A 13,192-nucleotide genomic window follows, 5' to 3' on the forward strand; every position below is an offset into this window, starting at 1 on the left:
TATAATCTCTTGTCTGCTCTGGTATGAGCCTGACACTAAATTATAAATCAGCCTTAAACCAGGGGGGTGATTGGGAAATGGGCGGAGGGAAGACGGCTTATGAGACCAATGGGGAGGGGGGAACTGGGGAAGGGGAAAGCATTCGGAATGTAAACAAAGAATACAGAAAATAAAAAACAAACAAACAAACAAAAACCCCAGGGCCTTGCAGACATCCAGATTCAGGTGCTCTATCCTTCCTCACAGATGCTTCTCCATCATTCCCGCTCCACAAAGTAGAGCAAAAGTACATCCCAAGTTAATACTTCCTTTTAATGGAAGTGGCCAGGGCTGGGCTCATGGCACAGCTTACTTGAATGAGCTATCATGATGTTCTTAGGCTTGAGCTCTACCATCACCAAAATGTACAAGGGTATTTACAGATGCTCCATGTGATTCACTATTCTGAAGAAATAACACATACATAGACATATAACAACAAAAATTCACTTCAGCTGGACAGATTAAATCTGAAGAGAAACTCCATGAAATTTTATTAGTACCACTATTGTTTTCTTTGGCTTTATGTTATTATATTGGTAAAATTACAAAAAAGGAAAATGATTGTAAAAGGCAAATATTTTGTACAAAAATATGAAGTTTAAAAGCTCTAATTTCATATTATTACTAAACGGTGGCCTATATATGTGTACATCTGCATATTATTCCTATATGGGAGTTTAGAAACACACTGTTTACACAGAACCTGTAACTCAACAATCAATGATAGTCTTTTTCTGATTGGAGCATTCCATATTTGAAAGATAATTTGCATAAATTGTATGGTTAATGGCTGAAGAAAATCTATGTGATTCAGTCCATTTGTACACTGGAAATCAATATATCATCTTGGGGGAGCATTTTAGCTCCTTAGTCCTTGGGTTACAGTGCAGTAGGTGTCCATTTATTTTGAATAACTACTTTTCAGGGCTTTTTCCATTCAATCTGGTGAGCAGTAATGGAATCAGGCATTCTTCGCCTTTCAGACACATCAGAAAATATGTTTCTGCTATTATATCACACTGTTATAATATGGATGATGGCACTGAAACAGAAAAATAAGGATGGGCATTAGTTTTGTTTGAGGAATAAAATTATTTACAACTTAAAATAGGAGGAATCATTAGGAATGAGCACAAATGACATTATTCAAAGAATGTTGGAAAGTTTTTCTTTTTTTTTTTTTCAGATTAAGTAATATGGGGCAAGCAGACTGTGCTACCAGACAGAAAAACTGGTAAGGTTGAAGTAAGTTCAAAACCCCAGAGAATCTCAGAATTGAGAATGGTAGGTGTGGAACCAGTTCCCTGCCAAGCTCTACCTGTTTTGGAATATATAACCATGACACCCCACTGAGCAGAGCATGACAACCAGTCACATAGCATAAAATCTGGAGTTGTCTAGATAGGCCCCCAAATGTCTAGCCAATGAACTTCCCTTACTGGGCTTTCCTTCCTGCAAAAGGTATTTAATCCTCACCCTGAGTAAGACACATGCATTTACATCTACCATAAAATAATGCAGTTAGGACAAGCAAGGACTGTCTCCTTCATCAAGGATCATTTGGTGGTGGTGGTAGGGTCTTAAAGAACCTCTCTAATCTCTCAGAGAAGACCTTCTCTTTTTCAACCTCTGTGTATTCTGGCACTCACTTGTAAACAAAATGGATTGTCTTGTCCAAGTCTCTGCTATCTCCCTTCTAGGGGTAGGAGAGATGCAGCCCCATGACCCCCATTCCCAACTGCTTGCCATCCCAGTGGTATCTGGGTATACATGACATTGAGAACCATAGCATCCATCCTAGATGTTGCCTGGAAAAATACAGGCTGAGATTCCTGTCACAGACTGTGTTTTGCCTCCCTTGAGTGGTTTGTTGGCAGGGTCAATTCTAGGGAATTCTGTTCCCTTCTCAATACTCTTTAATGTATATGTAATTTATGTCCCAGTTACTTCCAAAAATAACAGAGTATAGGTAGGTCTTTTTAAATTACTAATAAACAAAAATAGATTTATTGAACTCTAATTCACAGGTAATGCAGATCATCCATGTAAATTTTTTTTTTTACTTCAGTGGGTCTTAGTATATTTGTTTGTAATTTTAATTTTATTTATATAACGCATATGAGTGTTTTGCCTGTACATTATCTGTACACCACTGGCCTGGTGTCTGAGGAAGCCAGTAGAGAGCATCATCTCCACTGGAACTGGAGTTACAGATGGCTGTGAGTTGTCATGTAGATACTGAGAATCAAACCAGAGTCCTAAGTAAGAGGAGCACGTGCTCTTGCTCTTATGATGAGCCAACTCTACAATCCCCCTAGTATATTTTCAAAGTTGTGCCATAGGTCTAAAGATTGCTGTCATCTCCAAAAGAAAACCCATACTCTTAGCATTCCTTTCCCGTGTCTTCCACCTGCCACCACAAACTTAGTTGGAATGAAAAGGAAGAAACCCTGTTTTAAAGAGGGTCATATAGTAAATGAAGCTTTAGATAAACTTCTTATGAAGTCAAGAAGAATCTCTACAAGATTTTTTGATGTAAGCATTTTTTTGTTGTTTTGTTTTTTTGAGACAGGGTTTCTATGCATAGCCCTGGCTATCCAGGAACTCACTTTGTAAACCAGGTTGGCCTTGAACTCAGAAATCCACCTGCCTCTGCCTCCCAAGTGCTGGGATTAAAGGCATGCATCACCACTGCCCAGCTGATGTAAGCATTTTTAAGTTTTTCAGATTTTAACTATTCACTATACCTGGCCTAAATGCTCAGTTAAGTACATGTGGTTTCACTGAGTTGGCTGGATATGAATGCCAACACCCCTCCAAAGATATCACAAAGGTAAAGAACAATTAATTGACAATATTATAAATTGATGAGTTAGTGTTTTTCCCCTGAGGTTGATAACTTACCTTGTAGAAGAAGTGAGTTGGAAGCTCAGGCGAGCCCTTCTCAACATCTCTCCTCTTTAACAAGACCCAAGCCCTGAAGCTCTGTAGTAAACTATGAGGCTGCTTACCTGCCTCCCTTTCTTTCTCGCAAATGAAGTTATTGATTTCATCACACTGGAAGTCATTCCACTGCCCTGCATAAATCAATCCAGCACAGTCTTCTCCTGGCCCATGGCCATTGCCCCAGTTATCTGGTTGTCCAGATTTCCAGTTTCTTTTAACAAAACAGAAAAGAAGTGTTATCTGCACAGTATGCAGAGGTTTTCTTTGCTCAAGAATAGTTGAGGGATGTAAACACAAAGCCAAAACATGCAATTTGCTGTGGAATGGAAACATATCATTTAGAAAACAGTGCTCATTTTCACTTAGCTGTTTGCAGAGAGGATGAAAAGCAGCCTGTCCTTTCAGGCTTGTTATCTGTACCATAGTGAGATCAACCTAGTGAACCTCATCACATTATAGAAGGGATGAATCCTTTGACATAGCTGGTGAATGGCTTTCAACTGCGTTCTGCAGTGTGGACTTCTGGGCATATGTATGTAGTTGGGTATGGGTAATATGCACTCTTGGGGTATCTTACACAAATATGCATGCACACATGCTCTTGTGAGAATACACAGGTATCTATAGACATTGGTGTGTCTTGTCTCTAACATGTCAAAAGGTCAAGAAGAGAAAGTGAGAGCACCTTGATACACAGTTACAAAAACCCACAACCATAAACAACTAGTTGTGGCTCTGGCCAAGCTGTACATGGTTGATGACTTCAGAAAATAATAATTTAATCTTACTGACAACAACTCAAATATTTTACTACCTCTTTTGGGAAAGAGCTTTTATTTTCATGTATGAGAGAGGGAGAGGAAGAGGGAGGGGGAGAGGGAAAGGAAAATGGAGAGAGAGGGGGTGGGGAGGGAGGGAGAGAGAACTACAGTACGTCAGAAGACAACTTGAGAGAATCAACTCTTTCCTTCTACCATGTGGGTCCTAGGTCATCAGCCTTAGTGGCTGATGCCTCTACCCACTGAGTAATCTCTCTAGCCCAGGAGAGAAGATTTTCATTTTTATTGATTTATTGAATGATTGACAGTGAATCATCCTAGCTGGTTTGGAACTTATAGATCTACCTGTAAGTTCTCTGAAATGTTGGGATTAAAGGTATGTGTGTGTACCACCATGTCTGACTAGGAGAGGATTTCTCCTCCTCCTCCTCCTTTTTTTAAGACAGGGTCTCTCTATGTAGTCCTAGCTGTCCAGGAGCTTGCTATGTAGATTGGGCTGGCCTCAAACTCAAGAGATCTTCCTCCCTCTACTTCCCTAAAAGTGTCACTATGCCTGGCCAGAAAGAGGGTTCTTAAAAATAATTTTTCTGAGTTTTTTTTTTTTTTCAGGGGGTTTGAGGGGAGGGTTAGGCAGGCCTGAGAAAGAACCAAGACATTTTTTTCATGCTAGGTTGAGTCCTCCACCACTGCTTCTGCCCATGCTAAGCCCTCTTTTTACTTTATTTTAAGATGAGGTCTCACTTGCCCGGGCTGGTCTTGAATTCATTCTGTACTCTATGCTAACCTTTTTTATTTTTTAATCTTGTGATCATCCTGCCTCAGCCTCCTGAGTAGCTTGAATTCCAAGCCTAAGAAGTTTTCTTTAGGATGAGTTCTACTTGAATGCTGCTCAAATCAGGACTTCTCGTGACTTTATAGTTCTTGATTCTGGTTCCATGCAGTAAATTGAGTGTGGCTCCAGACACTTTTCTGGAAGGTCCTTTACAAGAGGCAAGTTCATGGTTGTGGCTTCTGCTTAAGGAAAGAAACTGACTTCTTAAAAATGGCACCCTAAAACATCTGTAATAAAGGTACTTCCAGCAATGACTCACTCCCCTACTAGCCACAGGGTACCTGAGAGCCCCCAGAGGTGAGAACTCATATTGCCCTCCTTTTGACAATGAGATCATCAGAATCAGAAGGAAGTGAGAAAGAAGAGGTGATTACAGTTAAACAGTGGGGCAATATGATAGAAGTAATACTCAACTAATTCTAAACCTAACTAGGGGCTTGATAAAAACTGTGACTCCAGGTAAATCTAGTGAAGCACAGGTGATTCAGAAGGAGCAATTTACCAATGAGAGGAAACTTAGGAAGATTTAGAAAATATTCATTCACCGCACTGTTCCTCAGAAATGTTCTATGAGCTGGGTTTAATTCAGGTAGTGGTGACCCAGGAACACAGAATGAAGTTCAATTTCTCGGGGAACTTATATAACAGACTCGAGGATGAGGTTAAGACTCAGACTGGCAGTGGTGCCAAGAGGGACAGATTGGGAAGAAAAGGAACTTCTTGAAAGACACCTCTGATGAGGTTAGTAGTACCCAAGTAGTTTGTTCTCAGAAAGATACATTTTGTTCATGTCTAATAGTAATGGTGATTTTATTTCTATAATTCTGTATTATATTATTAATTATAATAAATTAATTTTACATCTCTTTATATCTTTGATTCCAAAATGTATAATGAGATATTTGATATTCTTGATTTCTCAGTTAATTGTAAAAGTGTATATATGCATACACACATATATATACATATGTGTGTATGCATATACACAGTGTATTTTGATTCAGAGGATCTGCTTTGTGTGATTTTCTTGCATTTTACTTTTAAGTCATTTAAGATCATATAGTTAAGAAGGACTTAACTGATTAAACCAAACAGAAAGGGAACTTTTCCCAACTGGGTTCCCCAAATCACTAGAATTCTTTATGTAGAGTGCTCAGAGATTTCCCTACGCCTAAAGGCAGCATAAATTCCGTGGAGCAGAGGCAACTAAGATAACCAGCATGGCAGCTAGGCCCAGAGAGTAAGAAGCTGGGGTCTCAGAGCATCTCTGGAAAAGCTAAAATTACATGGAGCAACCTCTGGCAAAACCCTCAGTTTGTATGCTTGTAACATACAGAACAGAGCATGTCAGATCAGCAGAAGGTAATATTTTGGAATGCTAGCCTAAACAGTGCCTTGACTGCATTCACAGGTAGGCTCTGGAAAGAATAGCTTGAGCTTGGCCATATTACCACATATACATCACAGTAATATGAATGCTTTTGAGCACCCCAGTAACCTTGGGAACACCTAAACAGACAGCTGTAGTGATTACCGAACATACCAACATGAACTATAGAGAGTGCAGCATCCCGGGTTCATCTTAATGTTAGCAGAGCATATACTTTCTATCCTGTGAATAGATCCCTCCAACTTCACAACTTAATATTTTTTTTCCATCAACCACAGGATTAACCCAGGCTATAGACAAGAAGCTTCTGCTAGTAAGGGTTGGTCTTCCAAACAAGAAAATGTTACTGGCAAGAAATGTCTCTTGAAGTAAGATGTTTTCCCACTACAAGGGCTCCTGTTGTAGAAGATTCCTCTCTTGTGGCTAGTACCACCCTGGCAGGAACACGAAGTGTTGACTACTAGCATGGGCTGTTGTTGAAGTAGAAGAAACTGAAGTGTCTCTTCTGGCCCCCACTGCTCTAAAGTGCAGTACTATAAAACTACAAGATGAGTTACATAACTAGGCAGGACAGTAGCCCATTTTATCTCTGTAACATAAAAATAAAAGCAATTATGTGAATTGTGTTATCACATTTCTACCAGATGGTATCTAATAGAGAGGAGAGAGGGGGAAAGAATATGTATAGGAGCTTTTGGTAGAGTGGGTGGAGGTCTTATTGTTTTAAGGTTGACAGAGTCTTGGTCCTTTCCATATGAATCTGGTTTACCCCAGGAAAGGCAGCCTTGGCTTGGTAACAGTGACAACTAGCCAACCAACACAGTTATTCCATTAAGAATTATTATGCCTCAGTGGGAGAGGATGTGCATAGTCCTGCTGGGGCTAGATATCCCAGGAAGGGGTGGAACCCGAGGCGGGGAGGATTGGCAAGGGTGGGACTGGGAGGAGAGGAGGGGGAGCTGTGATCAGAATATAAAGTAAATAAAAAATTAGTAGAATCACTGTGCCCCTAGTCTTACCAACACTTTTGCGACCCCTGCGTTGCTACTTTCCTGATTTTTCCTTTACTTCTACTAAGTCATGTGTGGAGCTGTGAATCCCACCCAGGGCTTTGTACATGCCCTTCTGCTTATTTTGAGATTCATTTCTTCTTTTTTTTCTACCCTCAAAGTGGAAGCTTAGGTCATTCCTTTCCAACCTTTAAATGTAGGGCCGAGCATGGTGGCATGTAGTTTTAATCCCAGCACTTGGGAGTCAGAGACAGATCTCTGTAAATTTGGGGCCAGCCTAGTCTGCACATCAAGTTTTGAGACAGCCAGAGCTACATAGACACTATCTCAAAACTAACAACAAAAACCCAAACACAGTGTTTCAGAGCTGTAAATGTTTCCCTAAGCACTACTTTAGCTGCAGTTCATAAATTTTGACATGTTCTCATTGTTTACAATCATTTTTAGACCTTCACTGGAATTTCCTTTTTGATCTATGGACAAAATCAGGCATCACCAGGGTGGTATGGCCATAGCCTCTTCTTTGGTCTATGTCATTAACTTCCAAATACTCTATGATCTTTTCTATCTACTCTTTTGGGGCTACCAAGCATAGTTTGTATGATCCCAGTTCTTGAATTTTCTGAACTGTGCTTTGTGGCCCACTGTGTTATTTAATTTTCACACAAGGATAACACCTCTCATTTATACTCCTATCCTCCTGCTTCAGCTGTTACTTCCTTGTGGACATCTCAGGACAATGTAGTGACTGTGGATGGATCCTAATCTCCAGGCATGGTATAGATACTGGATATAAAGTCACAGGGCTGTGGTGACATGAAACAAAGGTGGTATGTGTAAGGTAGGAAGTTGTCTTTTCTCTGACAGGATTATGTAACTGTTATTTTTAAAAAACCATATCTACACTTGGTATGTCTAGCAATCTACATTGTCCTCTAGTATTTGTGTTGAAATCACATTGGTATGTAGGCTTATGGAACATGAAAACCTGGCCATGGGCCCATCCCAGGGCATCTGACATATTTCCTTTGTTTAGCTGGTCCTTACCTCCTTTAGTACAGTGAAGTGAAAAGCTCTGTGAGTCAGTGTGTCTGAGGATAATATACCTAAGTCAGGTCTGAATGTGCCTGAAGCAGCTGGAGTTTCTTCTCTGTCACCACAGCTTTTTATCTGTGTGTTTCTGCCCTGCCTTCCTGAACCATGCATCAGTGTAAATAACAGAGTAGAGTAGAGGCAAAGGAGAGGTCTGTTTCCAAAAACTGGCTCCTCTTTTACAGTAACTACAAAATCCTTAAATAATTTCAAAGAGGCGGGTGTGTGTGTTTTGGAGAAATATAGTAAAAGGAAAATTGTGTACTTAATTCCTCTGTGGCTGGGCAAGGCATGAGATTGTTCCAGAGCCATTGGCTTCCGGCTTTGAAAATATTTAAGACGTCTGGCCAGAGTTCTTCCTTGAATGTTTGGTAGAACTCAGCCACGAAGCCTCTGGTCCTGGCCTATTATTCTCTGCTGGGATGTGTTTGATGACAGTGCAAATAGGATTTGTTAAAAGTTTGCTCTGCCTTCCTGTTTCTTTTCGACTTGACCTTACTAAGTCATTTTGTTTCTTGAAATGTGTTCATCTAGGCTGTTTGATTTTTTTTTTTTTTTTTTTTTTTTTTGTGTATAGTTGTTCATAGTAACAGTTTATAATGGTTTCTGATGCTTGTGATCTAGAAATCACTGCTGGTAAGAGAATGAAGGGAAGGCTTGTGGATGGAGGCTTGGAGGCTCAGAATCAAAAGTTGAGGGCAAAGAAGAGTCTGAGAGTTTTGGAAGAATGTTTCAGGAGATTTATCTGGGAGGCCTGGGATGCTGAAGCCTCTTTCCTTTCCTAAGCCATGATGGGGATTATTTTTGGATTCTTCATAAACCTATTGTAAAATGCTGTGTGTGGGTCTCTAATTAAGATCATGTACACTCGCCGGGTGGTGGTGGCGCACGCCTGTAATCCCAGCACTCTGGGAGGCAGAGGCAGGCGGATTTCTGAGTTCGAGGCCAGCCTGGTCTACAAAGTGAGTTCCAGGACAGCCAGGGCTATACAGAGAAACCCTGTCTCAAAAAAAACAAATAAAAAAAAATCATGTACACTACAAATTCTGGGGGCTAATATTCCCCAACTCTGACATATTTTACTGTGGAAGCAGTCATAATTGTGACAACTGTAGTAACATCCACAGGCTTTCTCCAGTGCTTCCCAGGAGACAAGCTCTATTCTAAATTCACATACATACACACACTCTCTGCCTGCACATGCGTGTGTGTGTGTGTACAGAAGTATTAACATAGTCCTTCTGTCAAGTTCATTTTTGTGAGTGAGGTGTGATGGATGTCAGGTCCAGCCTAAGCCCAGTTTTCATTCAAGTTCATACGCCATCCCCTGGACAGGCCTGGCTCTTTCTCTAGGTTGTGCAGTGTTTATTATTATATGTCGAACTAAGTTAGTCTTTGAGACCTCATACAATATCTGCCTGATTTATTCTTGCTTTTAGAGTTTGATCCTGGGGAATTTTCCATGTACATATATGCCTTTGGGTAGAAAATGAGACACAGAGTGTATGTGGGGGTGGGGGCAGGCTTCAGGGTGGCTGTGGCTGGTGGCAAAACTCCCAATAAGGTGTGTGATGTCATCCTTCTCGGGGTTCAGGAACCAATTCTAGTGCTCTCCTCCCAGCCACAGAATTCTTTTTTTCTAAAAAAAAAATTCTTTTTTTTGGAGACAGGGTTTCTCTGTGTAGCCTTGGCTGTCCTGGAACTCACTCTGTAGACCAGGCTGGCCTTGAACTCAGAAGTCCGCCTGTCTCTGCCTCCCAAGTGCTGGGATTAAAAGCATGCACCACCACCGCCCAGCTCACAGAATTCTTTCTGGATCCCAGGGAAAGAGGCAAAGCTTTACCTTCGAAAGCTGGAGCACTTAGCAATATTCCAGCTCATTCAATCACACACAAGTCAATAAAGTTTAAGATTAAATTTTGCAGTCAAACCCAAGTCTTTCTTTCCATTTATAGCAGTAAGAAAAGTGGAGAGATGGATTTTTCTTCTTAGCTTTTCTCAACTCCCTTAAAGATATCCTGGCACTCTTGACTTCAAAGTAAGAGCACTGACCTCCAACCCCCACTTCTGCTTTGAAGTTATCACAGCTGTGTGGAGTCTTGCAAAGCATATCCCTGCCATTCTAGGTGCTGGCCTGAACCCCATTGTCTCCCAGAGGCAGGCACAAAAGAGCAGATAGAGTACCTGACAGGCCAGCAGGTAAGCGCATGTATACCTACTCAGCTTTGGAGCACACCTAAGATCCACTTTCATATTTGTCCACATTTGTTTTGTTTGTTTTTTGTTTTCTCCCTTCAGAGATGGCCTTCTGATTCTATCTACTGCCTCTCTCACAGTCTTCATGGGGAGGGTTTAAAAGTATAGAACTGCAACCCTCATTCTTAATAGCTGAGTGGTATTCCATTGTGTAAATGAACCACGTTTTCTGTATCCATTCTTCTGTCATGGGACATCTAGGTTGTTTCCAGCTTCTGGCTATCACAAATTAGGCCACTATGTGTTGCAGTAAATTTCCAACCCAAAAGACCCAGTTAAAGAAATCACAACTCAATTAATAGGAATACAAGCTACAGGCCTAGATTGGGCAGATCTACCATGACACTACTCTATTCCCATTTATAAAATCCCATGTGAACTTGTGCTTTCTCCAAGTCACATGCTTCTCTCCAATCTCCTTCCACCACCTCCTCCATCGATCCACTCTTTTCCCTTCTCCCTTCTCTCCCAAAAACTTTTCAGCTCCACCTTCCCTCCTACTGCCCAATCACTGGCTCTAGCCTTTATTTGAAAAGTTAAGGTGGGGAGAAGGTTCACAAGTAACCTATATACTGATTAACTCCTCATCTGCAGCCCCTCCCAGGAATGGAATTAGCATCAAAATATAAGACCAGGGCTATTCACAACAACTATGAACATAGTGGAACACATGCCCCTGTGACATGGTGGGGCATCTTTTGGGTATATTCCCAAGAGTGGTATAGCTGGGTCTTCAGGCAGATCTATTTTCAATTTTCTGAGGAACCTCTAGATTGATTTCCAGAGTGGTTGTACCAGTTTGCAATCCCACCAGCAATGGAGAACTGTTCCTCTTTCTCCACATTCTCTCCAACATGTGTTGTCACCTGAGGTTTTAATCTCAGCCATTCTGATTGGTGTAAGGTGGAATCAATCTCAGGGTTGTTTTGATTTGCATTCCCCTGATCACTAAGGACTTTGGACATTTCTTTAGGTACTTCTCAGCCATTCGAGATTCCTCAGTTGTGATCTCGGTTTAGTTCTATACCCCACTTTTTGATTGGGTTGTTTGTTTTTTTGGTGATTATCTTCTTGAGTTCTTTATATATTTTGGATATGAGGACACTTCAGTCCCACCTGGGAGGGAGAAGAAAGCAATCACAAGTGGGGAAGATAGGAGGGGCCTAGGAGGGAAAGTGGGCGGCAGAGGGTGTAGTGGGGACCTGGTCTGATATTGGGTGGAGGAAAAGGACTGAAGCCCTGAGGGCCAGCAGAAAGAATGGAAACGGGCAACTTGGGAGATAGGAGGTTGAGGGGGCCCTCCAGAATGCACCAGAGACCTAGGAGGTGAGAGATTCTCAGGACTCAAAGGGAGGGACCTTAGATGAAATGCCCAACAGTAGGGAGAGGGAACTTATAGAGCCCACCTCCAGCAGGAAGAAAGGGTATCCCCACAGTCACAACTCTGACCCATAAGTGTTCCTGTCTGAAAGACTTACAGGGATGGAAATGGAGAAGAGCCCGAGGAAAAGAAGGTTCAGCAACAGGCCCAAAGTGGGATCCAGCTCAAGTGAGGTCCCAAGGCTTGACACTATTACTGAGGCTATGGAGTACTCACAATAAGGGAACTAGCATGACTGCACTCCGAAAGACGTAACAAGCAGCTGAAAGAGTCAGATGTAGATATTTGCACCCAACCAATGGTCAGAAGCGACTGACCCCTGTTGTTGAATTAGGGAAGGCTGAAAGAAGCTGAGGAGAAGGGAGACCCCGTAGGAAGACCAGACATCTCAATTAATCTGGACCACCGAGATCTCTCAAACACTGAACCACCAAACAGGCAGCATACACCAGTTGATATGAGGCGCCTAGCACACATACAGTAGAGGACTGCCAGGTCTGTGTTCATTAAGAGATGATGCATTTAACCCTCAAGAGACTAAAGGTCCCAGGAGTTTAGAGGTCAGGTGGGGTAGGGGTTGGGAAGGAGTATGGGATGTGAAACAGTTGAAGGGTGCACAGGGAAGGAGAATAAAATATGGAGGGTAAAACAAACAAACAAACAAACAAACAAACAAATAAAAATAAATAGTATAGAATAGAACTGCAAGGTACAGTGATGCAGGCCTGATGCAGCACTTTGGTGCTGAGGGCAGAAGACTGCGCATTCCAGGTCAGTGCGGGTTACATGTATAGTGAGATTCCACTCAGACTTGGCTGTTCCTAGACCTATTTGAGACTATCTGGCCTCTCAGTCCATCACCTCAGCCTGTGGGCAACTCTTCAGCTACCTGGAGTCTTACTTCAGTGCCTGGAGACTACCCCAGACCAGAAGCATACTTTTCCCACGGTAAAGCAACTTCCTGTGATGTGCTGCTGATATGGCTGGCTTTTTCTGTCTCTAGCAAACTGAAGGTCCCTCACAGGTGAATATTTACAGGTGTCCACTTTTTCTCCAGAAGAAGTAAGGCAATATTTGAGAAAAGGGTTGGTAGAATTTAGTTCTCTCTTATCCTGTATAAGATGGACATTCTGGGATCCTCTGTGTAGCACACTTGGACTTCCTGTGCATAAGAGATCTACAACCTTGGGGTGTACAACTTGGACTCAAATCACATTTGGGTCAGAATCCTGATCAAGGCTAGGACTGTTCTAGTCCTCAGAAATATGTCCAAGTGGACACTGACCATTTGAAGAGACTCTGGGGCCACATTATCCTTCCTCTTAGTATCTGAAGATCGCACCTTGTTCCGAAGTGCTCTACTTGACAGCACAGTGACTGTCCACCACTGCTTTCCTATTGGGAATAGGCAACTAGTACAAGGAAGTCAGGCCATTGTGAAAACATGGGAAAGCAAGTGCATGA

The 13,192-nt window shown here is 41.8% G+C and overlaps 1 protein-coding gene across 1 annotated transcript in view; it reads right to left on the reverse strand.

Moving 5' to 3' along the window:
• Positions 1–503: 503 nt before the first annotated feature.
• Positions 504–13,192, reverse strand: part of Colec12 (collectin subfamily member 12) — a 169,490-nt gene continuing 156,801 nt past the window's right edge. The window contains exons 9-10 of the mRNA XM_052155719.1: positions 3,054–3,199; positions 504–1,084 (exon numbers count right to left, since the gene is read on the reverse strand). Of these exons, the coding sequence (XP_052011679.1) occupies positions 1,065–1,084; positions 3,054–3,199 (166 nt within the window). The 3' untranslated portion in view covers positions 504–1,064. The remainder of the gene's footprint in view (positions 1,085–3,053; positions 3,200–13,192) is intronic.

This window comes from Apodemus sylvaticus, chromosome 13 (assembly GCF_947179515.1).
Source record: "Apodemus sylvaticus chromosome 13, mApoSyl1.1, whole genome shotgun sequence".
NCBI classification, from domain to species: domain Eukaryota; kingdom Metazoa; phylum Chordata; class Mammalia; order Rodentia; family Muridae; genus Apodemus; species Apodemus sylvaticus.